We start from the raw sequence: 26,128 nt of genomic DNA on the forward strand, positions 1-26,128 counted from the left end.
CATGTGAAAACAGCCCAGTGCATGGGTTGAGATGTTCAGCGGTCCAGAACTTAGTCTGTCTATCTATCTATCTATCTATCGATCTATCGATCGATCTATCTATCTATCTATCTATCGATCGATCTATCTATGACCAATTAGACCCTAAGGTCTACTAGAAAAAGATTCAACAAACACTTACTACAGATTAACAGTTAATGGTTTATTGTGACCTAAACTGGCATATGAAACAATATTCTTTAACAATCCACAAGACCAAGTCAAACAAGATAGCAGTTAAGAATATCGCATAGTACATTTGAAATACAATGTTGTATGGTATATTTGAAGTGGTGGTTACATGCAGAGCATGGGAGGTCTCATACTACCAGACAAACTCAGAGAGTAGGTCTTTGTGCTTTCCTTAAATATCCAACCAGAACAATACACTTCATTTTCACATGGGAATTAGAATTTGGCACTATTTACCGACTATTCTCCAAGTTCAGAGATGTTCTATTAAGGTTATCTTTAACATTTCTTCACTGAGACCATTGTACTTCTCACACTGAGACCATTAAAATGATACCAAACATGAAGACATTGACATTTCATATTAACAAGATACATTCCAGATCCAGCATTTAAAAAGTTCAAGCAAGATGGTCAGTTGCCCTTTGGCCCCATCTTCAAGCAAGAGGTGTCAACTGCCCTTTTGGCCAGGCTCCATGATCTGATTTGATTAACAATTGATTAATGGTACTTTCAACACAATGCCCGAGGTGAGGAGCGGAGGTGTGCAAAGACAATTAGGGTACCCCATGGAATAGCCTTACATTTGTACCATGAAGGGAAGCACATGCTATACAATTCTTAATTTGGCTGTGCAATTCAAGCAATAATTGATTGTTACGAACAGGCACAAAGTGTGGCAACACAACATTGCCCACACCATAACACCACCTCCACCAAGACCTTTTTTTATTATTATTTTGTTATTTATAACATTAATATCCCTTTTTCTCAGTTTGTTACCTCTTCTGTTTACCTTGCTATCCAGTTACTGCAGCAACAATATAAATTCCCCAACTGTCGGACTGATAAAGCATGCTCTTATCTTAAAGCAGGATAGGTTCATAGATTCATGCTATGGATGCTTGAACTCTGACCCTAGTGTCTGTGTGTCTCAGTAGAAACAAAGATTCGTCTGTCCAAACTACTTTTTCCAGAACTTTTCAGATTTCGGTTTGTAGTGATGTTTTGAGTCCTGAGATTCTTTCCTGTTCATCACAGTTACAGAGTGATTCTCTGACATACAGTAGCCTATACTGATATATAAAAATCCCAAGAGATCAGCTATTATGTCTCACTAAGATCACATTTTTCTCTAGTCTGATTGTTAAAGTAAATATTATCCAAATGTAATGGCCCTCATCAGCATGATTTAATACAGGTCTTCCTAATAAAGTGCTCTGTAAGTGTAGGTCATTGCTGTCCATTGATAAACGTGCAATAATGACTTTTCAGGAGAAGGCAAACATTTATTTTTAACTTTGAATGTAACTTATTGTAAAATAGAGTTTATGTCAATCATTTCAAAGCTTTACCCATGCAGAAAAGTAAAAGCAGACAAAATTAGTTAGATTTTTCACTGGACAGCAGTGATGTGTAGTTCTTAAATGTTTCCATTTACTTTCCAAACATATACTTAATACTTCATGATTAAACATGTGGTTACGTTTGCTAATTTTGATCCTCTCATTTTAGAAGCTACGATGGTAGAGGCCAGCCAAGAAATTTTGCCAAATCTAAATATGACTTTGTGGCAAGGAATGGAACAGAACTCTCTGTGGTTAAGGATGAAGTGGTGGAGGTACAGTACACTGTTTGAGATTGTAATCATAGTAGATGGTCATACCCAGTGGAGGTTGTCAGTTTGTAAAAACCCGTTATAGGTCATGGACGACAGGAAACAGTGGTGGAAGGTTCGAAATGCGACTGGGGCCACAGGATACGTGCCAAACAACATCCTTGAGATCAGCAGGGCGGTGGACATGACTGGACGTGGAGAGCCAATTTACAGCCATACAATTCAGGTGAGTGCTGTAATTGTGATTGTATGAAGTATTGTTAAAAGCAAGTTAGTGAATTTCAGTTTATTTATTTTATTTTAATCAGTATTTCTTTTGCTATTACCAGTTTCACCATTTTTACAGTTAGTTAATAAGCAAGCAGTGCTGGTGTATAAGGCTGTGCTCAGACTGCAGGCAAATCAGATTTATGTCTCAAATCAGATTTGTTGAGCCGTCAAACTGGATTTGATGTAGTCACTGTCATAAAAGACAAAAATCAGATTTTAAAATTTGATTTAAATATGCTAATCACATTTTAAATGCTAATCACATTTACAACCACCTTCAAATGTGGTTTGAATCTAATTCTGGCTGTCCAGACTATCAGTAATCAATCAGAATATAATGTAAACCAAAATCTGATTTGGGCTGTCAGTCTGAACATAGTTTTAATGTCCCTCATAATTTATAAATGAACAGTTTTGAAGCATTTGGACACTAGCACTGTAGTCATCACTGGTTGTATAGCTTTCCTCATGTTCATGTTTTAGCTTCCACTCTGCCATTGGATCACTTTTGTTTTATTTTTTTGTCTGTGCATTTATTCATCTAAAAGCTAATGATGCCAAAGAAGGAGTTTGAGCTGTTCAAGGTAGGGCTGGATGATGGTGTGCTCAGTCTGGCTCTAGTGTGCTGCTGTTCTGAATGATTCCTGCTCTTATACTGTTGTAGTAGAGTTGTGCTTGCTATAGTGTGATCTCAGTAGAGTTACTACATTTAAAAAGAAGTCTAAATATAATATAGATGTTTATATTATAATCACAAGCAGCTTGAGGCGAGGTGGAGAATGGTGCACAGTGTTTTTATGTCTTGTCATCTGTGTCTTAAAGGGATAAAATTTGTCCGGTCACAATAATTGTTATGGACTTATCATACAGTATATGCACCTGATTTTAATGATGTTTGCCAGCCAACAATGCTACAGATAATAGTTAGGTCAAATATTATAGTTAAAGAATATAAATATTGTGACCCTGAGGACAAAGCTAATTCTAGTCAGATAACACTGTTTATGATCATTATCACCCACTGCTCATGTGATGGGTCATGGTAATGATTCAGTGATGTATTTCTAATACACACATTACACTGTGCATCGAGGAAGGTTAACATTTAATTGTCAAAATGCCCACACGAATGTTGCATCCATTTGGTACCCATCATCAGGCCTCAGACAAGATAACACTTTATACACGTCTATAACTGCCCTTTAGGCTAAGAGGATCTAGTAAAGTAGCCAGTGAGTGGAGGGTGAGTCTTTAGCAGAGCGCATCAGGTGAACAAGCAGATTAGTAGAGTTTGAGTGAAGTTTGTTTTGTAAAAAATGTGTGCAAAATGTATTAGTTTGTAGTAAATGAGTGCGGAATGCTGTTTGCTTTAGAATATTCTAAATCCTCTTTCCCCCAGAACTAGAAGTGTGATCCTTCTCTCTTTGTTTGAAGTGAAAGTGATGGATTGAGTTTCTATTGTTTTTGAAAATCCATTTCCACATTTATTTTTGATTGTTCCCTTTTTCTACAAGCAATTGCTGGGAGAATTAAACGAGGTAAAGCCAATACTTCTGCACAGACCAACTTTCTTTTGTAATAATATGTTATATAAACATTTTGATATTAAATATGTCATAGTACGCTGTAATTGGCAATTTACAACTAAACATATAGACACAAGAACCACTTATTTTAATATTAAACACAATATTGTGCAGCTTTGTTTTGTGTGAGTATTGATTTGTAATTAATGATAATGAATGGCGAGCATTGACTCAATATTACTCAATTTTGTCTACTTTAGCACTTTGTGATTTGCTTGATAAATAGAAAAAATGCTTTGGACACTTCTGCCATCTGCTGGCTGACAATAACAAACATACATTTTTAATAGTTTCTAGAGATTAAATTAATTTTCATTTTCACTGACATTTTAATGTGCAACACATCATATTAAATTAGATTCAAATCCTCTCACTGACCAGTGGATTCCAAACTGCGAGAATTATCGCATTATGTTTTCTGAATTTACAGATTCAGAGTCACATCATACCTTTCAGAAGGTGTTGGTTTGTTCACACTTTTGTTAAGGGGTTTTCTTAGACAAGATGTTTAAGTTATTCAAACTGTTTTAAATTGGTAATATTAGTGTAATTTATTAATATTTATTTTATAGAAACCCTGGAAGAAGAGTGAGGTAGAGGTCCACAGGAGTGCCATATCATATCATACGCAATAAAATCTCCAACATGTTTGAATATCGTATTATACCCTGAAATATCGTACCATATCAACCACCCCTAATTATCACATCAGGGTACTAATTTTTGCTGTTTTTAGCAAAAGGAAAATTCACACTTTTCTATTTTATATCTACTAGAGACAGATTATATCTGTTCATCATTTATCTTACTTTAATCCTGGATATATGGAGATATTTGGAGTGTGTTATTAGTATGATGACATTCTGGATTCTTGACTTTTATTATAAATCTATATAAAATTCTTGTATGTTTTTAATATTTTTGTTAGGGTAGTGCCATATCATATAGTATGGAGTAATAAAAATAAAATTTACATTTTGTTGCAGTAGTGCATTCTTGAATTTTTAATTCAGTATTTTGTTATATCGCCAAGAGTATTGTTTTACAAAAATGCCATGAAATACTGTGATATTATTTTAGGGCCATATCACCCATCCCTAGTCCACAGTGAATGCAAACACCAAATTACTACTACTAAAATTAGTGCGGCCAAGTGCGAAACACCTTTGAGGAGCATAAATGAATTTAGGATCCTAATTATCACATTATCGTTTGTCACATTTTTTGTTGTCCATATCATACACCCCTGCCAAGAGTTAGGGTGCATTAGTCAGGTTTCAAGCTAAAGAGCTTTATCAGACTAATATTATTTGAGTAAAAAGAGGTGGTCCAGCATTTTTAATCTTCTAAACTTTATCAAAATTTTAGCTTTAAAGTGTGTTTTTACAGAGCTTTTTATTTACCCTTTGACAAAGGATTTGGCTGAACTGTTGGTATTTACCCCGGATCTTATATTAAAACTGTTGATTGTTGTGTTTAGAATTAAAAGGGCAGAGTGTTTCAGCTGTATCTGACTAACTGCTCTGATTTCTCACTCCTCCTGCAGAAGCAGAGAACAGACTATGTACCAAAGCCTGTATCGACCGCCATCCCGCCGGCTCCGACGCCACCTCCTCCTGCTCCTGCACTGGTGCAGCTGCCCACTCCCCCACTTCCCCCTGCAGCTTTCCCTCCAGCCACAGAGCCCCAGAGGAACTCACCCTCTAACATCAGTCGCCAGAACAGCAGCAACTCCAGTGACAATGGCAGCGTCACCATGAGGGACCACCAAAAAGAGAGTTTTGCGCCCTCTAACCGTATGTACGCACTCATAGTTTTCACACAAACTGATTTGGACTAAAATGGACTAAAATGGACAGCCCTGGAAAAACTTAAAAATAATGAGTTTCTTTGATTTTACCAAATTTAAAACATCTGGAATATAATCAAGAGGAGGATGGATGATCACAAGCCATCAAACCAAGCTGAACTGCTACTGCTTGATTTTTTTGCACCAGGAGTGGCATAAAGATATCCAAAAGCAGTGTGTAAGACTGGTGGAGGAGAACATATGAATGAATATGAACTTGTTTTCTTTGCATTATTTGAGGTCTGAAAGCTCTGCATCTGTATACTTTTTTCAGCCATTTCTCATTTTCTGCAAAAAAATGCTCTAAATGACAATATTTTTATTTGGAATTTGGGAGAATTTGATTTGTTGGCCGTAGTTTATAGAATAAAACAACAATGTCCATTTTACTCAAACATATACCTATAAATTGCATAGATTTAAAATGTCCAGAGCTGTATATTTGCATGTTTTGGAGTTGTGTATATATTTATATGTTTAATATTGTCAAAAAACATTTGAGCCACTTTCATCACGCACATATTTTATCATATACATATCTGTGTAAGAACATGTATATTTTATTACACACTTCATGAATGTGTCTTCCGTGTATCAGCAGTTCACATTTTTTAGCCAGTCAAGAGTCTTTTCATTCTTGTTTTGGGAATTTTTGTCTATTTTTATTGCTTAATAATAAAATATAATACATGTATTTGTTTGTTGTTTTGTTTCCTCTAAGGCCGCAAGTCGAACATGGAGGAGGTGCAGGATGAGCTGATGCACAGGCTGACTCTGGGTCGCAGTGCTCAGAAGAAATTCCAGGCTCCTCCTCGTAGTGCCAGCCTTCCCGCAGTAAACATCACCTACGACTCGCACCCGGACGAGGTCCGAGCCTGGCTCGAGGCCAAAGGCTTCAGCGCTGTGTAAGTGTGCCAGTGGAGGGTCTGGATGGTCAGTGTCTGTCTGTGAGCTGCTGTTTTCCTTCTGTACATGTTGGACTGCGTCCTAAAAGCATTGCACTTATGTTGTCTTAGTACTGCTTGTGTCACATCAATAACATTTCTGAAATGTTTTAAAATAACAGTAAAAGAGAGGGGGAAACATAAAGGAATGTAAAGGAATCAAACAGAACAATTTCTTCAGGTAGAATCTGACCCTGGGATATGCTGTATTATTTTTTAAAGCAATGCTAAACCTGGAGAATGTTTATGTAAGAAAATTATTCCTGAACATTGAAAATCTTTACAACACAGACTGAAATTCTAAAAGAAATTAGAATTTGATTGATTGCTGCCTATTAGGAAATATCATTTGAGTTGCCTCTCTGATTTCTGTGTGCAGAACTGTGAACAGTTTGGGGGTCCTGACTGGAGCGCAGCTCTTTTCTCTTAATAAAGATGAGCTGAAGACTGTGTGTCCTGATGATGGAGCCAGAGTCTACAGTCAGGTCACTGTCCAGAAGGCAGCCCTTGAGGTGGGTAAAATCATCAGTAATTTCTGCTTTTTTTTTATTCTCATTTTTTACTACAACACCAAATTATAAAATGTGGGACAGTTTGGAAAATGACTATTTAAATACAAAGGCAGTGTTTCTAACAAATACTTTGACTTTTATTTGATTGTAGACAGTATGAACACAAGATATTTCATGTTTTGCCTGGTCAACTTTATATAATGTATTAATACACCCATTCCTGCATTCCAGGCCCACACATCCCAACACATCCCAAAACAAAGTTGGAACAGTAAAGCTTTCCCACTTTGTAATGTTACCATTCTCACAACACATAAAATACATTTTGGCATATAGGACACCAAGTGACTCATTCTTATTGCAAACAGATCTTAAGTACAACATTTTGTCTTCTAGGTTGTTATTAAACTATTTACACATTATTTAATTGGGATCAATCTGGAATGCACTCACACCAAGACAATACAAGTTTTATCCCACCTGGACATGGTTAAATGTCTCATTCAATCATTTTTAAATTAATTTTAAACAAATTTATATTAATTGTGGCCATGTGAGCCGTTTTTATAAAGAGTTTATTTAAAAAAAGTGCTCCCAAAGCTAATTCCCATTAAATGTAATAGAGTTGTTGAATGTGAGATGGTGGTCGATCGTTGTGACGGTACAGATCCAGGGTTTAATATCAACCTTGAAGCAAAACAACTAGTGTAGGCACCATAGTTGGAGAAGTCAACAAATGTAAACAATTAACACAGGAACGAACCTGTCTAGCCATGCTCCTCTGTTAGCTCTGTTAGCTCCTATCTGAGGCGCTGTCGGTGCTGCAGCCTGTGGGCGGTCCCGAGCCAAAGTGAGCAAGGCCAGGGAAACTCTTTTTCATCTGGTCCACCTCGACACCCTAACGTCTCTCTGACCAGCTCATATTTTTGAGGCTTTTTTTTTTACTCGGTACTGCAGACAAGGGAGGCTGAGAAACGTTTCATATGCAGCATACATATACAACTCAGAGAGACCTATAGTATTATACAAAGAACAAGATAAAATTGATTTTGGCAGAATGAGACCTTTAACATAAGGCTTTTGTTTTACACAATTAAGTTTTAAGTTGCATTTGTAAATGTAAATCTGTATTGAAGTGCCTTGCTCTTGCTAAATGACCGATGTTGATACAGTGCCATCATGTGTTGCAGGCCTGAAATGCAGGAATGGATGGATATCAACGAATAAATTGAAGTTGAAAGATGAAACATGAAAGTTATTTTTTTTCAGTTAGAGCATTAAAAGTATTAAATAAGGGCTAAATAAGGACAGTCATGTTAAAACACCAAGACTGCCTAAGGTTTTACTTTATTCTGTAAGTATTTTAAGTTGAAGTCTGCCAACTCTGGAAAGGTTGCCTCTGGTTTCTTTCGTGTTCTTCTTATCTGCAGGTCTTCTTCTGAACCCTCCTATGATCCACTGATTAAGCTCTCAAGCATGTTAAGGTATTTTAGTTCACCATAGATGGGTATCTGTTCTCTGTTGGCTAGATTTAGTGTAACAGCATGTGTGCTTATAGTTGTTATGGTTATAGAGAATTGTCTATGGGTCATTGTACCAGCTGCAGTACAAAATTCATAATTCTGTTTTTTAAACTAGGGTTGGGTGGTATAAAATGTACACTGCATGCTCCCGTCATTAGTCTGACGATTAAAACATGTTTAGCATAGATAATCAGACAACTTCAATTAGTGAGTCCTGTGGTATTGGGTTTTAAAGCTCACCTGCTAAGCTAGCCTCTAATATACAGAGTTACACAGAGCTCAGGACAGTTGTTTTTAGCTGACTAACGGTACTGATGGTAAAAAGCTAATCGCTAACAGCAGAGACTGACAACGTTAGCTAACAGGCAAACTGGATAACAAGTTAACCACTTACAGCACAGGCCCATAACATTAGCTAATAAGCTTACCACTAACAGCACAGGCTAGGAACATAAGCCAATAGGATATCAAGCTAACCGTAAAAACACAGACCGATAACATTAGCTAATAGGCTAAGAAGCTAACCGCTAACAGCAAAGACCAATAACATTAGCTAATAGGCTAATAAGCTAACCGATAAAGAACAGGCCAGTAACATTTGCTTATAGGCTAACAAGCTAACCGTTAACATCACAGGTCAATAACATTAACTAACTGTTAACAGCACAGACCGATAACAATAGCTAATAGGCTAAGAATCTAATCACTAATCGCAAAGGCCAGTAACATTAGCTAATAGGCTGACAAGCTAATCGCTAACAGCAAAGGCTAATAATATTAGCTAATAGGCTAACAAGCTAACAGCAAAGGCCGATAGCATTAGCTAATAGGCTGACAAGCTAACTGCTAACAGGAAAGGCCAATAACATTAGCTAATAGACTAATAAAGCAAACCGCTAACAGCACAGACCAATAACATAAGCTAACCATTAACAGCAAAGACCAGTAACGTTAGCTAATAGACTAACAAGCTAACCAGTAACTGCACAGACCAATAACATTTAGCTAAAAGTCTAACAAGCTAACTGTTTACAACCCATACCAATAACATTAGCTAACTGTTAACAGCACAGACTGGTAACGTTAGCTAACTGTTAACAGCACAGACCGGTAATGTTAGCAAACTGTTAACAGCACAGACCGATAACAATAGCTAATAGGCTAATAAAGCAAACCGCTAACAGCACAGACCAATAACATAAGCTAACCATTAACAGCAAAGACCAGTAACATTAGCTAATAGACTAACAAGCTAATTGCTAACAGCAAACGCCAATAATATTAGCTAATAGGCTAACAAGCTAAAAGCAAAGGCTGAGAGCATTAGCTAATAGGCTAACAAGCTAACTGCTAACAGCAAAGGCCAGTAACATTAGCTAATAGGCTAACCAGCTGTCTGCTAACAGGAAAGGCCAATAACATTAGCTAATAGACTAATAAAGCTAACCGCTAACAGCACAGACCAATAACATAAGCTAACCATTAACAGCAAAGACCAGTAACGTTAGCTAATAGACTAACAAGCTAACCAGTAACTGCACAGACCAATAACATTTAGCTTAAAGGCTAACAAGCTAACTGTTTACAACCCATACCAATAACATTAGCTACCTGTTAACAGCACAGACTGGTAACGTTAGCTAACTGTTAACAGCACAGACCGGTAATGTTAGCAAACTGTTAACAGCACAGACCGATAACAATAGCTAATAGGCTAAGAATCTAATCACTAATTGCAAAGGTCAGTAACATTAGCTAATAGGCAAACAAGCTAATCGCTAACAGCAAAGGCCAATAATATTAGCTAATAGGCTAACAAGCTAAAAGCAAAGGCTGATAGCATTAGCTAATAGGCTAACAAGCTAACTGCTAACAGCAAAGGCCAGTAACATTAGCTAATAGGCTAACCAGCTGTCTGCTAACAGGAAAGGCCAATAACATTAGCTAATAGACTAATAAAGCTAACCGCTAACAGCAAAGACCAATAACATTTAGCTAAAAGGCTAACAAGCTAACTGTTTACAACCCATACCAATAACATTAGCTAACTGTTAACAGCACAGACTGGTAACGTTAGCTAACTGTTAACAGCACAGACCGGTAATGTTAGCAAACTGTTAACAGCACAGACGGTTAGCTAAAAGGATAAAAGCTGACCACTAACAGCACAGACCGTGTTCCAGCTAAATGAGGTTAAAATCACATGTTTAGCAGATGAAGCTCCAAACCTGTGCACACAGTCGAGTTAATGATCTGTGGACTCCTTTGCCTAAACGTACAACTAGAGCGTGGCCTGGTTTTTTTTTCACTCCATCTCAAATTTAGTGAGTACCCACAAACTGTGTCCATCTTAAATGCACATGAATGAATGAGCTGTTTGGCCTGTTTTAGCAAGACACAGAGCAGAATTTGAAATGCTTTCCTCATTTTAAAGTACAGTTCAAATGTTGTAATACTACAGCATACGTATTACCGAAATACCGCCCAAACCCTACTTTGAACAGATCATTTTTTCAGTACAGTGATGAACAACGGTTGTGGTTTTTAAAGCTGCGGTTTCTAATGTCCTTCATCACAGAAAATCTTCCCAACAGAGAACGAGTAGAACAGTGTAAGATAGTAAACCTCACCCCCAAAACGACCTCCAGACATATTATCCTCTTCAGTAGCTTTTGCCCACTGTCTCTTCACCTGCTCCTTTGGAGTAGACACCAGTCCCTCTGATCCAGACACATGGCTGTAAATAAATATGCACATGTAACATGTGTGATTGGGTGTTTAGAACCCAGGTTAATGTTAGAATTGTTACTGTAGTTTACAATGCTTTTCTATTCCAGTTTAAAGGATATAGCCCTGCTTTTACCTGATGTTTAGTCGTGTTCAGGTGTGTGTTGTTATATTCTACAGTGCTTCTGTCCTCATGTCATGCACACATTTTGACTTGCTAATGGTAACCAATTACTGTATATAAAAGCATGAGCATTACCAGAGTGTGTGGTAATGCGACCAACAGCACAACACCACATGATCAACTGGCTACCTGCCTTACAGCTCAACTCAGCTGCTTAGACTGTAATGCAGACCTTCTGTTCTAGCCAAGACTGCAAATCAAACTGTACCTCCACCTTCTTTTGATAAAAAAAGAAGGATGTTTTAAAATTTTTACTCTGGAGATATCATTTGTCATCATAGAGCAACATATCATACTGCAACCAGCCACCAGAGGTGCTACACCTTTGTTGGATTGCCTTTTAAAAGTTGTTGTGCTGTCCATGCTTTTCTCCAGTCATTGGTGGTCGTTCTGTATTTCTAGGTTTCCTTTAGGTTTACAGCTTCTACAACAATTTAAAACAAGACCCCTCAGGCCAAGTGCAATTGATTAGCTAAGACCAGAGTTTTTTTGTGTGTCCAGAGTTTGCTTCTTCAGTTTTGTACTTGACTTATGTTTCCAGTAAATGTTGGGATTCGTATAATTCACACTGATATTACTATTACTAGTGTGTATATATTTATACCAGTCACAACCTCTGAAGTACTTTGACCTTATTAATGCTGCCCTCAAGTCATGTCGGAAATATTGTATTTACGAGATGAGAGAACATGAACGCCACCACAAACTCGTATTTACCAGCTGGGAAACTCAGATTTTTAGATAAGCCCTGAGTTTCCAGTTGGAGGCGTGTCAGTAACAAGAAGTCATGATGGCTGATAGTATGGATCATGCTCCTACAGTAAACAGTAAAAATGTTAAGTTTATTAGCCGTAGTTTTAAGCTCTACAGGTTTAAAACAACTAAAAAAAAATTACAAGGTTAAAGTCTAGTATATGTCACAGTTCATATGGAATAAAAACATCACTCTTCTAATACGTGTCTTGTTCACATTATTCTCTTAAAGTAGGGCAAAATGAACCTCCTGATTTTTATGATAATAGACCAAAAGTATAAACAAAAAGATTTTCCTAATGACCAAAAAACACCCGAACGCATGTCAAGTCGTAATTACGACCTTCAAACTCATAAGTAGAAATTTCCGAGGAGGACTTGAAGGCAGCATAACATCAACTGCCAACAGCTTCTGGATTTCTGTCATGAACAAAACCATATTGAACATGGTTTCTGGCCGTGTATAAAATTAAAATTAATAGCTACAAATCTAATACAATAAAAAAAAAATCATCTTTTTTTTGCTGGTCAATTTCACTTCAAGGGAATCTGCATTTAGATTTGTTGCTGAATAATTCTGTTAATTTAACCCATGCTGATACTCTCTTTCTCCATCCCTGTAGAGGAGCTCTGGCTCCGAGCTGCAGGAGATCATGAGGAGGAGGCAGGAGAAAATAGCAGCGGTGGCCAGCGACTCGGGGGTGGAGTCTTTTGATGAGGGCAGCAACCACTGACACCTCCTCCTCCTCCCCCTCGCCCTCTTTCATCCTTCTCACGTTGTCCTTTTTCTAGGACGCATCTGAGCGTGCCCAGTTCGCAGCCATCATGCGCCGCAGACAGGAGCTCCTGGACCCACCGGACAACGGAACCACCTCGGACGTAGACTAAAGCGCTTTACACCCCACCGTGAAATGAAGGAGTACTGTAGATGTAGGTTTTTGTACACTACTCGCATCATTAGACCAAAATAATGCAGCCAAGATTTCACTAGTTTAAAAAAAGAGACATCCGAAAAACACATAGTTGTAGCGCCATTAAGTTAAGCATTAAATCAATGTTTTCAATCATTAATATTCTATTAAAAAGTGAATGAGCTGAATGTTCATTGTGTAGTCCTGCTGTAATTTGTTTGGGAGGAAGCAGACTGAAACATTTCGGATCAGAGCGTCTCAGAAAGAATCGTAATGTGTGCTTGCAAACAAGTCAGTGGTGGAGAATGTGATATAAGTGGAGAAGGGCACATTTAAACAGTGTCTTTTTGGAGTAGTTTTATAAAAAAAAGGAAATGTTTCCAGTGATGAATGAAGGACGAAGATTCGAGGACACTGAAATGAAGCTGATTTGCTGGACTTTAATATGAACTTTTTTTTTTGGTGGAATGATTTAGATACAAGTGTCCACTGTGAATGTGAAGCCTCAGATTGTAAAATGGGTTATCAGCTCAGAATGTAGTCGTGCTGGATCAGAGCTCTGGGCCATTTATTGGTTATGAATGTTATATGAATGGAAAAGAGGAGAGAGTAGGTGGCTATCATTGTGTACATTTTTGTTTGCTGGCAAAGAATGAATATTTATATATATATATATGATAATTTCAATTTAAGCATAATGCCAAAAGAGTAAGTTTATAATGACTGGCAGTCATTGTGCAGCAGATGTGGCCACGTAACAGTACCTGTTTGAAAACGCCTTCAGCCGTATTTTATGATTTCAGGGATTTTTTTCATACTGCTTGCCTGTAAAGCCTACCCAGACTAGTTCAGTTCTTCCAAGAGCTGCATGATTTAGTTACTCCCCAGTTTTTAATATCATTTTTGATACTCTCTGGCATCATTTTATCAGAATCATTTTGCAGTTGAACAAATGATTAAAAATCAGATTAAACACATTTTTTAGATTGCAGTTGTTTACTTTCACAGTCAGAAAGGTGGCATTACTAATAGTAACACTCACTCTGAAGACTGGACTTTTAATAATCAGGGTCAGAATGACCCAAACCGACCTAAACTATTCATTATATGGTACCTACATGTATGATTTCCCCCCATATTTTCAGTTTGTGTCTCATGTATCTCAAGTGCCATGATCATAAATGAAGCTAATTTGTCATCTCCTCATCCACACACATCATCCTGTTACATTTAACCCTCCTGTTATTTTAACTGTAAGTAAGTACAATAAATCTGACGTGTTTTACAACCATGTGTAACAATCGAAAGGGTTAAAAATAATTAAAAGTAATATTTGTCTCTAACATTTATCTTTCGCTTAGTTTGTAAAAAACAAAAAAAATATGATCAATATTTTAATGTGATCAGAAATGTTACTCTTTTACAGATCATGGTTCACTTGCACAAAGATAACTCACAGTTAAGAACAAACAAAAAATACTTGCCCTATGTTTTGGTCTAAATTGTACATATTTACTGACCCAAGGAGAATTTAGGAGAATTTGTAATCACATTAAATTGGTCATTTTTCGTTTATATGTTTATTACACTAACTAAGTCTAGCAAAAAAGGATTCAAGCTCCAAATATGATTAAATATATATTATCGGTATTTTTTTTTTCACTTTGAATGGGTTAATTTAACCTGTAATATAACAGGAGGGTTAAAATGCTTAAAGCCTTATTAAAGGCTCATTTTGTTAATCTTACAAATCATTTACTCTCTTTTCCCACTCATCTCTCTGTTCAGATCTGTTTAGTTTAGCTCTGTTCTGTTCTACTGTGTGAAAGCAGTGCTCTTCACTCTGTGCTTTGGTTAAAGGACGGCCATTCTCTGTTAACTGAACAGGAAATGGGAACAACTTCAACAAGAAGCGTTGTGCTGATAAAGATACAGAATAAATGGATACATATAACATTGTGTCTTGCTTTATGTACTTTTATTATCACACATTATGAAGGTTTTGTGATCTTGTGTTGTTTCTTAAAACATTTAGAGTAAATTAGAAGTAGAACAGTGCTCTTATCATTATTATATGGGCTCCTCCAAATAGAAAGAGCAAGGACAGTAAGTGTGGGGTGTGTTTTTAAGGATATCAGACTGTAGGAATAGATAATAGATTAAATTGTGACCAGAGGGCAGCAGAGGACACTTATTGCTCCACATTGATTTTATTTTATTTTTTTAATGATTAATTAATTATTAAATGTCTACTTTTACCCTATTATCTTCTGAAATTTGGAAAGCCAATTACCCAAAGCAAGTACCATTCACTAGTAATACCTCTAAGCGTGGGAGGATGCAGACTAGCACACGCCTCCTACATTATAGTTAACAGATTTTGAGATTTGAGTTTGAGAGGAGGAGAAAATATGATATGTTTGGTTATAAAAAACTCAGAGTTAAAATAGTTCCATAGCTGCTCTGCTTGTAGCTGCACTCTGCATAAGCTCTGCATTATCGGCCATTTCAGTACATATTGTGGAAATCTAAGCTTACTGTAAATAAACAGAAGCGCTTTACTCACCCAAATAAACGGTCAATAAAAGTTTTGTTAACTTTGGCGCCCCCCAGCGGCGAGACCTGTGGAATTACAAGAGTCCACCTTACATTCAGCTTAAAATACCCTATATTAACTGGGAAATATTTAAACTTATTTTTTATTTTAATAATAACTCTATAATAAACGCTAATTAAAATAACGCTAATAATGTGTATAATAATGAGTATTTTCGGATCACTGGGCCAGCTAGCCAGCTAGCTGGCCAAAACCAGCTAGCCAAAACCAACACCACCCAGCAAAAGAAATGCTCAAAAATGCGCAGCTTTCACCTGAAGACGACTCCACGGAGCAGGAGAGAGTATCAGCGTCATTGCACGGTCCTAACGTTACCATCTTCGCTTATTCCCAATTTTGCTTTCAAACTAACTTTCGTGCTGTTAGTCTGTATAAACCATACACCGTTTTGTAGTTAAGTTTCAGTTCTGATACAGTTGTGGTCGAACTACTTTTTGGCGGAAGGTACTGTCCCTATTAAAGCATGTTCAAACTGAATTTCTTAAAGTTCTTTGATTTATTTTCTTTATTCATTTTGTAAAAATAAACTGTTGTATAAAAGCAATAGAACACTCGAGGTCGTGTGTTATCACGAATAACATCACGGCTGTGATGATCTACGACCGGATCACAGCCGTGATGTTATTTGTGATAACACACTCCCTCTGGTGTTCTATTGCTTAATAATACAACACCTCACAATCTGATTGGTTGAGAAGTGTTCTAGTCGTGCTGATATTTTTGATAACATCACGGCCTTCTCACACTAAACTTGTATCACTCCGCCGACGCGTTGCCGAGTAACGGCGTATATACTCAGGACACCCGCAGTAGCGTTAGCTTAGCACAGGCTAGCGCTCAGCCGCGGCACGCTCGCCCGCAGCCCGCGGCGCTGGATCGTCTTTTGTGGACAAAATGGAAAGAAAATCGTTCGGTTACTGTCGTCTGACAGCCAGAACGCTAACCAGCCAGGCTAGGCTAAGCTACACTAAGTTAATGCTGAGCTAAAGCAAGCTACGCTAACCTAACCACAGTCCAGACAGCTAGCTAAAACCAACACCACCCAGCAAAACAAACAGAAATGCTCAAAAAATGCGCAGCTTTCACATGAAGAAGACTCCGCAGAGCAGGAGAGGAGAGTGTAGCTACACCGGTCTAATGGAATAATGGCCACGAGTCATACTGATGTCTTTTGAAGGTTTATTTCTCCTTTTCTCTCTCCCTCTCTCTGGTCCTTCATCGGACACCGTGAAAACTACACAAAACAAAGCAACCGTTCAGTATATGCTAGCTAGCACAACAATTCTGTGTACAACTCGAAACACAAGATTCATTGAAAAAAGGCATATTAAACACATTACTAAACAATATTTAACAGACAAACATTTAGCGTGTGCGCCTTTAGACCTCGTGTTAGCTTTAATTGTTGTTCTCCCTCTGCTGCTAAGTTAGTCTTCTCTCTCTGCCGCCGAGTTAGTTCTGACCCATAATTCGCCAGTTACCCGCCTAAATAACTCGCATCACGTGACTCATTACGCTCCACAGTAAAGCAACACTAAACTAAAAGTCCTCTTTTTAACCAAATATTATTTTAGAGACGTATATTTATTAACGCATTTTACCCTCATTTTTACACCTTTTCGTATAGATTTTTAGCCCTTTTTAACAACCATATGAAATAAAACAACAATGAATGTATAATGATAAATAAACAAAAATATCCGTATTAACATGGCATTCTGACAGTTACACTCCCACCAAATTACTACGATTTATGATATCCATTCCAAAATGAATAAATCTAGTAATTTCCAGAACTGAGTATATAAAACCTTACACTGTAAACTCTGTACAAAAGTGTTTTTAAAGTTTAGGAACAACTTTAGTTGTTCTCTACAAGTACAACTAACTTATGAATTGGCCTTTCAAGAATAGATGTATTCATTACATTCTGGCCTGCTTTTCCTAGCTTTCTAGAGCCTAGTTGTATTGTGGCCTTTCGCACCAGTTCATCTTGGTCTTTACAAACATCAAATACTCTTCCAAGTCTCCACTCATTGCGGGGAACCTCTTCTTCTTTGACAATGACAATATCCCCAATCTTTACGTTTCGTCTTGGAGAATGCCAGCGTTGTCTGAGGGTGATGTTTCCCAAATATTCCTTCCTCCATCTACTCCAAAATTGCTCAGTCAGATACTGCACTCTACGCCATCTCTTTCTGGCATACAGATCCTCTGCTACAAATTTTCCTGGTGGAGGCAGGGGAACAGAGCTTTTCATGGTGAGTAAATGATTAGGTGTGAGTGGTTCCAGGCTTTTGGGATCATTGATGTTGTTGGTAGCAAGTGGACGGCTGTTTATAATTGACATGGCTTCGTAGAAGAATGTCCTTAAAGAAGCATCATCTATTCTTCCAGTGCTCTGTGAGAGGACACAATTTAGGACGCTCCTAATAGTTCTGATCTGCCTCTCCCAAACACCTCCCATGTGACTAGCATCAGGTACGTTCATAATGAAGTCACATTGCTTTTCAGCAAGAAAGCCAGTCAGTCTGTCTTGGTCCAGTTCCTTCAAAGCCTTTGCCAACTCATTTTTTGCCCCAACAAAATTGGTCCCTTGATCCGATCTGATTTGTCTCACAGCTCCACGGATAGCTATAAAACAGCGCAGTGCATTTATGAAGGCATCAGTTGTTAGATCTTCTAACATTTCAATGTGCACTGCCCTTGAGGATAGACAGGTGAATACAAGGCCATATCTCTTACTCTCTTTACGACCCTGTTTAGAATAAAAGGGTCCGAAACAATCCATCCCACAGAAGGAGAATGGTGGCGAAGGATTGACGCGATCTGCAGGTAGATCTGCCATCTTTTGTGTTTCTGTTGGCCTGCGAGCTCTCCTGCATGTCACACATTGCTTAATGTGATTTGCCACAACCTTGCTGCCACTTAAGACCCAGTAGCCATTTGCTCTCAGTTCATTAAGAGTTTGTCCTCTGCCTTGGTGCTGAGTTTTTTCATGGCAGTAATCTACAATCAGGCGTGTGACCTCACCATCTTTGGGTAGGATTACTGGATGCTTTAGGTCAAGAGGTAAAGAAGCATTCTTTAAGCGCCCTCCCACCCTGAGAACACCATCTAGAATTATTGGGTTAAGCTGATACAACTGATGACTTTTGGGCAGTTTGTCATGACTCAGTATTTGCATTTCATCTTCAAAGGCATCCTTTTGTGCCAATTCTACAAGTGCAAGACTAGCCTTTCTTCGATCTTCAACATTAAGAGGCTCTGCTGCCTTAGCTCCCTTTGCTAGATGTTGGATACGTGCAATGACATTCAGTGCTGTATGCCATTTTGAGAATTGTTTGAGTCTGTTTGTGAAGTTTTTCTCTTCTGTTACATTTGTTTGTAACGCTTGTGTCACTTTGACTTCAGGATCCCCCAACAGAAGCTGTGGAACTAACTTTGGTGCGACAATCTCTCTTTCCCACAAGAACTTGGGTCCAGTCAGCCAGTCTGAACTTATCAATTCTGCCACCTTGAGGCCTCTGCTAGAGTGATCTGCTGGATTTTGATCAGTGTTGATATAGTGCCACTGAGCTGGGTCAGTCATTTCTCTGATTCTTTGAACTCGATTGGCTACGAAAATGTGAAATCTTCGAGCTTCATTGTTAATGTAGCCCAACACTACCTGTGAGTCAGTCCAAAAATACTCCTGATCAATTTTAAGCTCTAGCTCCTCTTTTAACATGCTGCTTACTGCTGCGGAGACCACGGCAGCAGTTAACTCTAGCCTTGGTATGGTTACCACTTTTGTGGGAGCAACTCTAGCTTTACCCATCACTAGTGAGCAGTGTACTTTGTCTTCGCCCACCACACGAATGTATGAACACTGTCCATACCCATGGGTGCTAGCATCCGAAAAGTGATGTAGTTCTGTTCTTTGGACTTTTCCCATTTCTTCTGGGATGAAGCACCTTGGTATCTGGAGCTTCTGGAGATTCTCTAGGTCACTAAGCCAGCTCTCCCATCGTGGCTTTAACTCTGTGGGCAGAGGTTCGTCCCACCCAATGCCTCTTTGACACATTTCCTGTAGAACTTTCTTTCCCAGCAGGAGGAAGGGAGCAAAGAAGCCCAGCGGGTCGAACACAGAAGCTACAGTTGAGAGGACTGCACGCCGTGTTGCTGGTTTTTCATCCAGAGTGACCTTAAAGAAAAAGGTATCACTGTTAGCGCTCCACTTTATTCCCAACACACTTTGAACTGGGAGTTCTTCATAAGTCAAGTCTACATCTTGGATTCCGCTAGCTCGTTCGCTCTCAGGAATTGACTCCAAAACTTCTCTGTTGTTGGAGATGAATTTGTGGAGGTGTAATTTTCCTCTTGCACAGACATTTTGTGCATCTCTCACTAGTTTGATGGCTGTGTCAACAGATTTTACGCTAAAAAGCCCGTCATCAACATAGAAATTCTTTTTGATAAAGTTGGCGGCATCAGGATACTCTTTTTCATTTTGGCTTGCAAGATACTTCAATCCATAATTTGCGCAGCCAGGGGAGGATGCTGCTCCAAAAAGATGGACATTCATGCGGTATTCTTTTGGCACTGATTCTGTGTCACCTTTCTCCCACCACAGAAACCGTAAGTAATCTCTGTCTTCAGGGTTTACGTGAAACCTGTGAAACATCTTTTCCACATCACAAATGACTGCTATTGGATGTTTTCGGAATCTGCAGAGCACTCCTGTGAGCCCATTTGTAAGATCAGGTCCAGCCAGCAAGTGATCATTCAAAGCGGTGCCACCATACTTGGCAGAGCAGTCGAACACTACCCTAATTTTATCTGGCTTTCTAGGGTGATAGACCCCCTGGTGTGGAATATACCACACATTTCCAGCTTTGGGTTGGCATACAGCTCTCTCTGCTTCACCCTCCTTGAAGACACCTTCCATAAACTTGAGGTAGTCATCTCTGAATTTGGAATTTTTCTCAAATTTCCCTTTCAGGCGCTTCAGTCGAACCAGGGCCAAATGCTTGTTGTCTGGCAGTTGTGGATGTGTCTTAAAGGGAAGGAGCATTTCCAGGTGACCGTCTGCATTCTGATGTACTGTCTTATTCAGTAATTGCATGAACTGTATATCATCTTGTGATACACTCTTTTCACCAGGGCTGGTGTCTTTGAAGTCTGATTCGAGTGCTCTGATAACAGTGGCTGGTGTCAATGGGGGAATCTCTTTAACTGTTACACGATGGCATAAACCTGTCACTTCTGTCGACTTAGCAGCCTGTGGTGAACTACCGACAATGCTCCAACCCAGGTCAGTCTTGATGGCGTATGGCTCATCATCACCTCCAGTGATAACTTGACGTGGAGCCAATGCTCTGGAACAGTCATAGCCAATGAGGAGTCCGACCTCACAATTCATCAGTTCTGGCATTTCTTGGGCTACTCCTTTTAAATGTCTCCATCCCTTGGCAGTTTTAGGAGTAGGAATGTGAGAACGTTCAAGTGGAATGAAGTCTCTGGTGTAGGCAGGTGGCAAGTTAATAAAGCATGGTGAGGAAAACCCTCTAACTCTAAGCCCACTTACTCTTTCACTCTGAATGATGGAGTCCTTTCCCATCATAGTGGTAAGCTTTAATTTAACTGGCTCTAAATCTGCCCCCATCTTCTCACATACCTCCTTGTCTACAAAGGTGTTGCTACTCTGGGTATCTAGTAAAGCGTAAGCTAAGGTCTCTGATTCAGGAGAGGTGGTTGTGGAAATCCACACAGGAACTATCATGGAGGTGCTCCCACCATTACATCTGTCAAGACAACAAGAAAGTGAAGATGTATTCTCTGGTACTTGTCTAACAGAAGATGTGTTCGCAGAGACAAAGGAGCGGTCTTCGTGAAGTGGAGTTGGATGATGTTTCTTGCATATGCCACAAGTAGCTTTATTCTTGCATTCCTTTGAATTGTGTCCCTTCCTAAGACAGCCAAAGCACAGGCTATTGTCAAAGATAAAGCTTCTCTTGTCTTTCATGGACTTGTTAGCAAACATCTGGCATTTGTGGATAGAATGGCTTTCTCCACAGCATACACATGCTTTCATAGCTGTATTTGCATTTTCAGGTGCCTTCACATTTGTCATAAATGCATTAGCCTTTGGGCGCCTTGTGTCTCTACCAGGCCTTTCGTCAATATGCTTCAATGCATGAAAGGATGTCACAGGATTGCATGCAATCTCAGCTTCTTGTGCCATAAATTCAGCAAACTCTTTGAAACTGGGGTATTCCTCTGTTTGACGCAAGCACTTTGTGACGTGACGATTCCAGCGAGAGGTCACCCAGTCAGGGATTTTGTGAAGCATCCTTTGATTTTCTTCGGAGTCATTTAAGACCTGAAGCCCTTTGATATGAGGCATTGCATTGCTACAGGCAGTTAGGAAATCGCTAAACTGTCTCAGTTTAACTGACTCTCTAGGGCCGATCTTTGGCCAGTTGTTTAATTTTTCTCTAAATGCACGTTGAATTACAAATGAGTGGCCATAGCGAGTATTCAGAGCCTCCCATGCTTGGTTGTAGGCTTCATCATCCTTTCTGTAGAAGCTGCCTTCTAACACGGACCTTGCCTCACCACCAATGTACTTCTGTAGGTAGAACAACCTGTCAGCTGGACTTGTGCATCTCCGTTCTATCAATGTCTTGAAACTTGTGCTCCACTCTAAGAACTTGAGTGGGTCTCCATAGAAGACAGCAGGCTCAGGTGCAGGAAGTCTGGTAAGGACTAGTGTGTCATGTAGGACTTGTGCTAATGACGCTTCATTGTTGAGATGAGCTGTTTGTTCAGTGCTATCATCCTGCCATGTTTGCTCCTTTTTAATTTCTTTTGAGGACAAAGGTACTTGAGGACAATTAGCCACCTTGTTTTGCACTGTTCTGTTTTCTTCACAGTCCTGATCTGAGTCATCTTCACTGTATGCTTGGAGCTTGGCAGCTAGAACTTGAAGATCTCTATGATTTTCTAATCTCTTTAGTTCTTGCCTTTGTGAAGCTATGGCCTCCTCCATTTTTATTTCAGCCCTTTTTGCAGCAAACTGTGCGGCACACTCTGCTCGTTTCGCTGCAATGCTTTGCTGTTCTGATGACTGAGAGTGGCTACTACCATCAGTAGACCTGGAGATTGTAGTCCCAAATATTGATTGGGCATACTCTCTATCGAGCACATTATGAAGTATTGTGTTTTCTGCTTTAGCATCAAACTCCTCTAGCCCCACTTCACTCATCCGTATTTTCATGAGCCTTATCAGATCTGCTGTCACTGCTATGCAGGAATCCATCCTTCTTCTAATCTCAGGTGAAGGTGCTAGTTGAGTTCGTATGTTTTCATACAACTCTTTCAATTTTGTCTCTAGCCCTTCAATATCATCCATCATGCTAGCCAAACCACTGTCAGAGCACTCATCCTTAAGTTTGTTTCTTGAAGCTCTAACTTGATCTTTCCAGCGTTCATACAGCTTGATGAATTTGCTCTCTCTATGAAAGGCCTCTTGTTCTTTCAATTCTAGCATTTTGGTGGTGTACTTTCTCTCACGTGAAGATTTTCTGGGTTCAACAGTCTCTGAGGTGGTGTGGGCAGGCTCTACCACTGCTATCTTTTCTACTTCTAGGTTAGCTTGACTGTCACCTGTAAGTGACTCTAATCTTTCCTGTTCAACATCATCACATTGTGATTTTAACTGTTCACTAACTTCACCCTTTTTTAAAGTTTCTTCATGAATTGACATTGTACATTTTTTTAGAAATGACAGCTTCGTGTACACATATAACCATACGACCTTAACAGTTATATAGTTGTCTGTTCAGTAAATAACGTCAAGTACTTTTTTTTTTATTTAAATATAACCCTTAATGCACTTCTTTGAACATGCTTGTGAAATCTTACTTTAAAGTACCATTATGCACAATAATCACACATTCATAAAACAGGAATGACAATTAGACTCTACTGATAAATGAATTACTTTTCTCATAAGAAGTGTTTTTTTTTTTTTTTGTGTCTTGTGAAAGGAGCACAGTCAAACCTGACGCCGAGTGCAGAGCTGCAATGTCCTGCCTGAACACTTCACTTAGCTGAAACTGGCGCTGCGCTGAAACTTTGCTTAGCTTTAGCCTTCGTTGTTGAAACTGTCTTTTTCTTGAATTGGCGTGCTCCGCGCCGTTTTCGCGGGAACGCACGCTGAACTCTCCGCCGCGTTGCTCGCTCCTCCGCGGGCACGCGCGCTGGTCTCTCCGCCGCGATGCTCGCTCCTCCGCGGGCACACGCGCTGAACTCTCCGCCGCGTTGCTCGCTCCTCCGCGGGCACGCGCGCTGGTCTCTCCGCCGCGATGCTCGCTCCTCCGCGGGCACGCGCGCTGAACTCTCCGCCGCGTTGCTCGCTCCTCCGCGGGCACACGCGCTGAACTCTCCGCCGCGTTGCTCGCTCCTCCGCGGGCACACGCGCTGGACTCTGGGCCGCGATGGCGGTACGTTTTCACTGTAGCTACACCGGTCTAATGGAATAATGGCCACGAGTCATACTGATGTCTTTTGAAGGTTTATTTCTCCTTTTCTCTCTCCCTCTCTCTGGTCCTTCATCGGACACCGTGAAAACTACACAAAACAAAGCAACCGTTCAGTATATGCTAGCTAGCACAACAATTCTGTGTACAACTCGAAACACAAGATTCATTGAAAAAAGGCATATTAAACACATTACTAAACAATATTTAACAGACAAACATTTACCGTGTGCGCCTTTAGACCTCGTGTTAGCTTTAATTGTTGTTCTCCCTCTGCTGCTAAGTTAGTCTTCTCTCTCTGCCGCCGAGTTAGTTCTGACCCATAATTCGCCAGTTACCCGCCTAAATAACTCGCATCACGTGACTCATTACGCTCCACAGTAAAGCAACACTAAACTAAAAGTCCTCTTTTTAACCAAATATTATTTTAGAGACGTATATTTATTAACGCATTTTACCCTCATTTTTACACCTTTTCGTATAGATTTTTAGCCCTTTTTAACAACCATATGAAATAAAACAACAATGAATGTATAATGATAAATAAACAAAAATATCCGTATTAACATGGCATTCTAATCCGTGTATCATTCGTTCATTTGATATTCAATTGAGAATCAAAATCGGAAAATTAAAAAACCAATTCGTTTTTTCGTTTTTCGTTTTTGAATATAATACCAAAAAACGAATAACGGCTTGTATTTTGTATTTTTATTTGGTTATCCAAACAAAAATTGGAAATTTAAAAAACGGACCAGGAGCCGAATTTGATTTTGATTTTGAACTTGACCCATTTGTGTGCCCCGGAAGTTACTGATTTGTTTATTCTTGGTGGGTTTCTGTTGCGCGGGAGTTCACTGCAGTGTTATCTACACAGTCTGTATTGCTGTAGGCTTTGGATGGAGTTGAGGATGGAGAGTTTCACCTGAAAGATCCTGCCGATTTTTTCTGTTGTCATATCGTCTTCTTTCACTGCAACGCGTTTAGTTCCTCTGAACAAGATAAAACTCTCCATCCTCAACTCCATCCAAAGCCTACAGCAATACAGACTGTGTAGATAACACTGCAGTGAACTCCCGCGCAACAGAAACCCACCAAGAATAAACAAATCAGTAACTTCCGGGGCACACAAATGGGTCAAGTTCAAAATCAAAATCAAATTCGGCTCCTGGTCCGTTTTTTAAATTTCCAATTTTTGTTTGGATAACCAAATAAAAATACAAAATACAAGCCGTTATTCGTTTTTTGGTATTATATTCAAAAACGAAAAACGAAAAAACGAATTGGTTTTTTAATTTTCCGATTTTGATTCTCAATTGAATATCAAATGAACGAATGATACACGGATTCATTCTGACAGTTACAGAGAGCATTAGCGTTATTTCACGGTCCTACCGTTACCATCTTCGCTTATTCCCAATTTTGATTTCAAGCTAACTTTCGTGGTGTTAGTCTGCCTGAACCATACACCGTTTTGTAGTTAAGTTTTAGTTCTGTTACAGTTTTTGTGGAACTACTTTTTGGCAGAAGGCACAGTCTATATTAAAGTATATTCATTCTTAATTTCTTAAAAGTTCTTTGATTTATTTTCTTAATTCATTTAGTAAAAAAAAATGTTGTATAAGCAATAGAACACTCGAGGTTATACCACAGTTAGTTCCGACCCTGTAATTTGATCGGCTGAGAGGCGTTTTATGAGTGACGTTTTTATTCGATAACGCACTGTAACACAGAGCCATAGAGTAAATAAAATTTAATTAATTAACTTAGTTAGCTACACCACCCCCCACCCTCCACCCTCTTAACCATGACCCAGTGGGAAGACCTGCTGAATTAGAAGGTCCTTATAGTGTCTTTTAAAATGCGCCATATAATCCA

At 39.1% G+C, this 26,128-nt stretch overlaps 2 protein-coding genes across 10 annotated transcripts in view; one reads left to right on the forward strand and one right to left on the reverse strand.

Moving 5' to 3' along the window:
- eps8a (epidermal growth factor receptor pathway substrate 8a) overlaps positions 1 to 15,067 on the forward strand; it is an 85,668-nt gene extending 70,601 nt beyond the window's left edge. For 4 of the 9 annotated variants that reach the window (XM_049474208.1, XM_049474209.1, XM_049474214.1 and 1 more), the window contains exons 16-23: positions 1,747 to 1,852; positions 1,935 to 2,075; positions 2,668 to 2,703; positions 3,634 to 3,657; positions 5,252 to 5,501; positions 6,276 to 6,459; positions 6,878 to 7,010; positions 12,821 to 15,067. In XM_049474208.1, coding sequence (XP_049330165.1) covers positions 1,747 to 1,852; positions 1,935 to 2,075; positions 2,668 to 2,703; positions 3,634 to 3,657; positions 5,252 to 5,501; positions 6,276 to 6,459; positions 6,878 to 7,010; positions 12,821 to 12,931 — 985 coding nt within the window. In that variant the 3' untranslated portion in view covers positions 12,932 to 15,067. Of the gene's footprint in view, positions 1 to 1,746; positions 1,853 to 1,934; positions 2,076 to 2,667; positions 2,704 to 3,633; positions 3,658 to 5,251; positions 5,502 to 6,275; positions 6,460 to 6,877; positions 7,011 to 8,440; positions 8,495 to 12,820 lie in introns of all 9 variants that reach the window. The other 5 variants (XM_049474212.1, XM_049474213.1, XM_049474215.1 and 2 more) reach the window with 4 other exon arrangements.
- Positions 15,068 to 17,100: 2,033 nt separating this feature from the next.
- On the reverse strand, positions 17,101 to 24,815 carry LOC125798956 (uncharacterized). The gene is made up of 2 exons (XM_049474207.1): positions 24,477 to 24,815; positions 17,101 to 24,341 (listed from the first exon to the last, which is right to left on the reverse strand). The coding sequence occupies exon 2, from the start codon at positions 23,473 to 23,475 to the stop codon at positions 17,587 to 17,589; it is 5,889 nt and encodes a 1,962-aa protein (XP_049330164.1). The 5' UTR covers positions 23,476 to 24,341; positions 24,477 to 24,815; the 3' UTR covers positions 17,101 to 17,586.
- Between the last annotated feature and the right edge of the window lie 1,313 nt (positions 24,816 to 26,128).

The sequence above is a fragment of the Astyanax mexicanus genome, chromosome 2, assembly GCF_023375975.1.
Source record: "Astyanax mexicanus isolate ESR-SI-001 chromosome 2, AstMex3_surface, whole genome shotgun sequence".
Lineage (NCBI taxonomy): Eukaryota > Metazoa > Chordata > Actinopteri > Characiformes > Acestrorhamphidae > Astyanax > Astyanax mexicanus.

Coding starts and splice junctions, on each gene's coding strand:
- LOC125798956 (XM_049474207.1), bottom strand. CDS start 23,475: ATGTCAATTCATGAAGAAACTTTAAAAAAGGGTGAAGTTAGTGAACAG.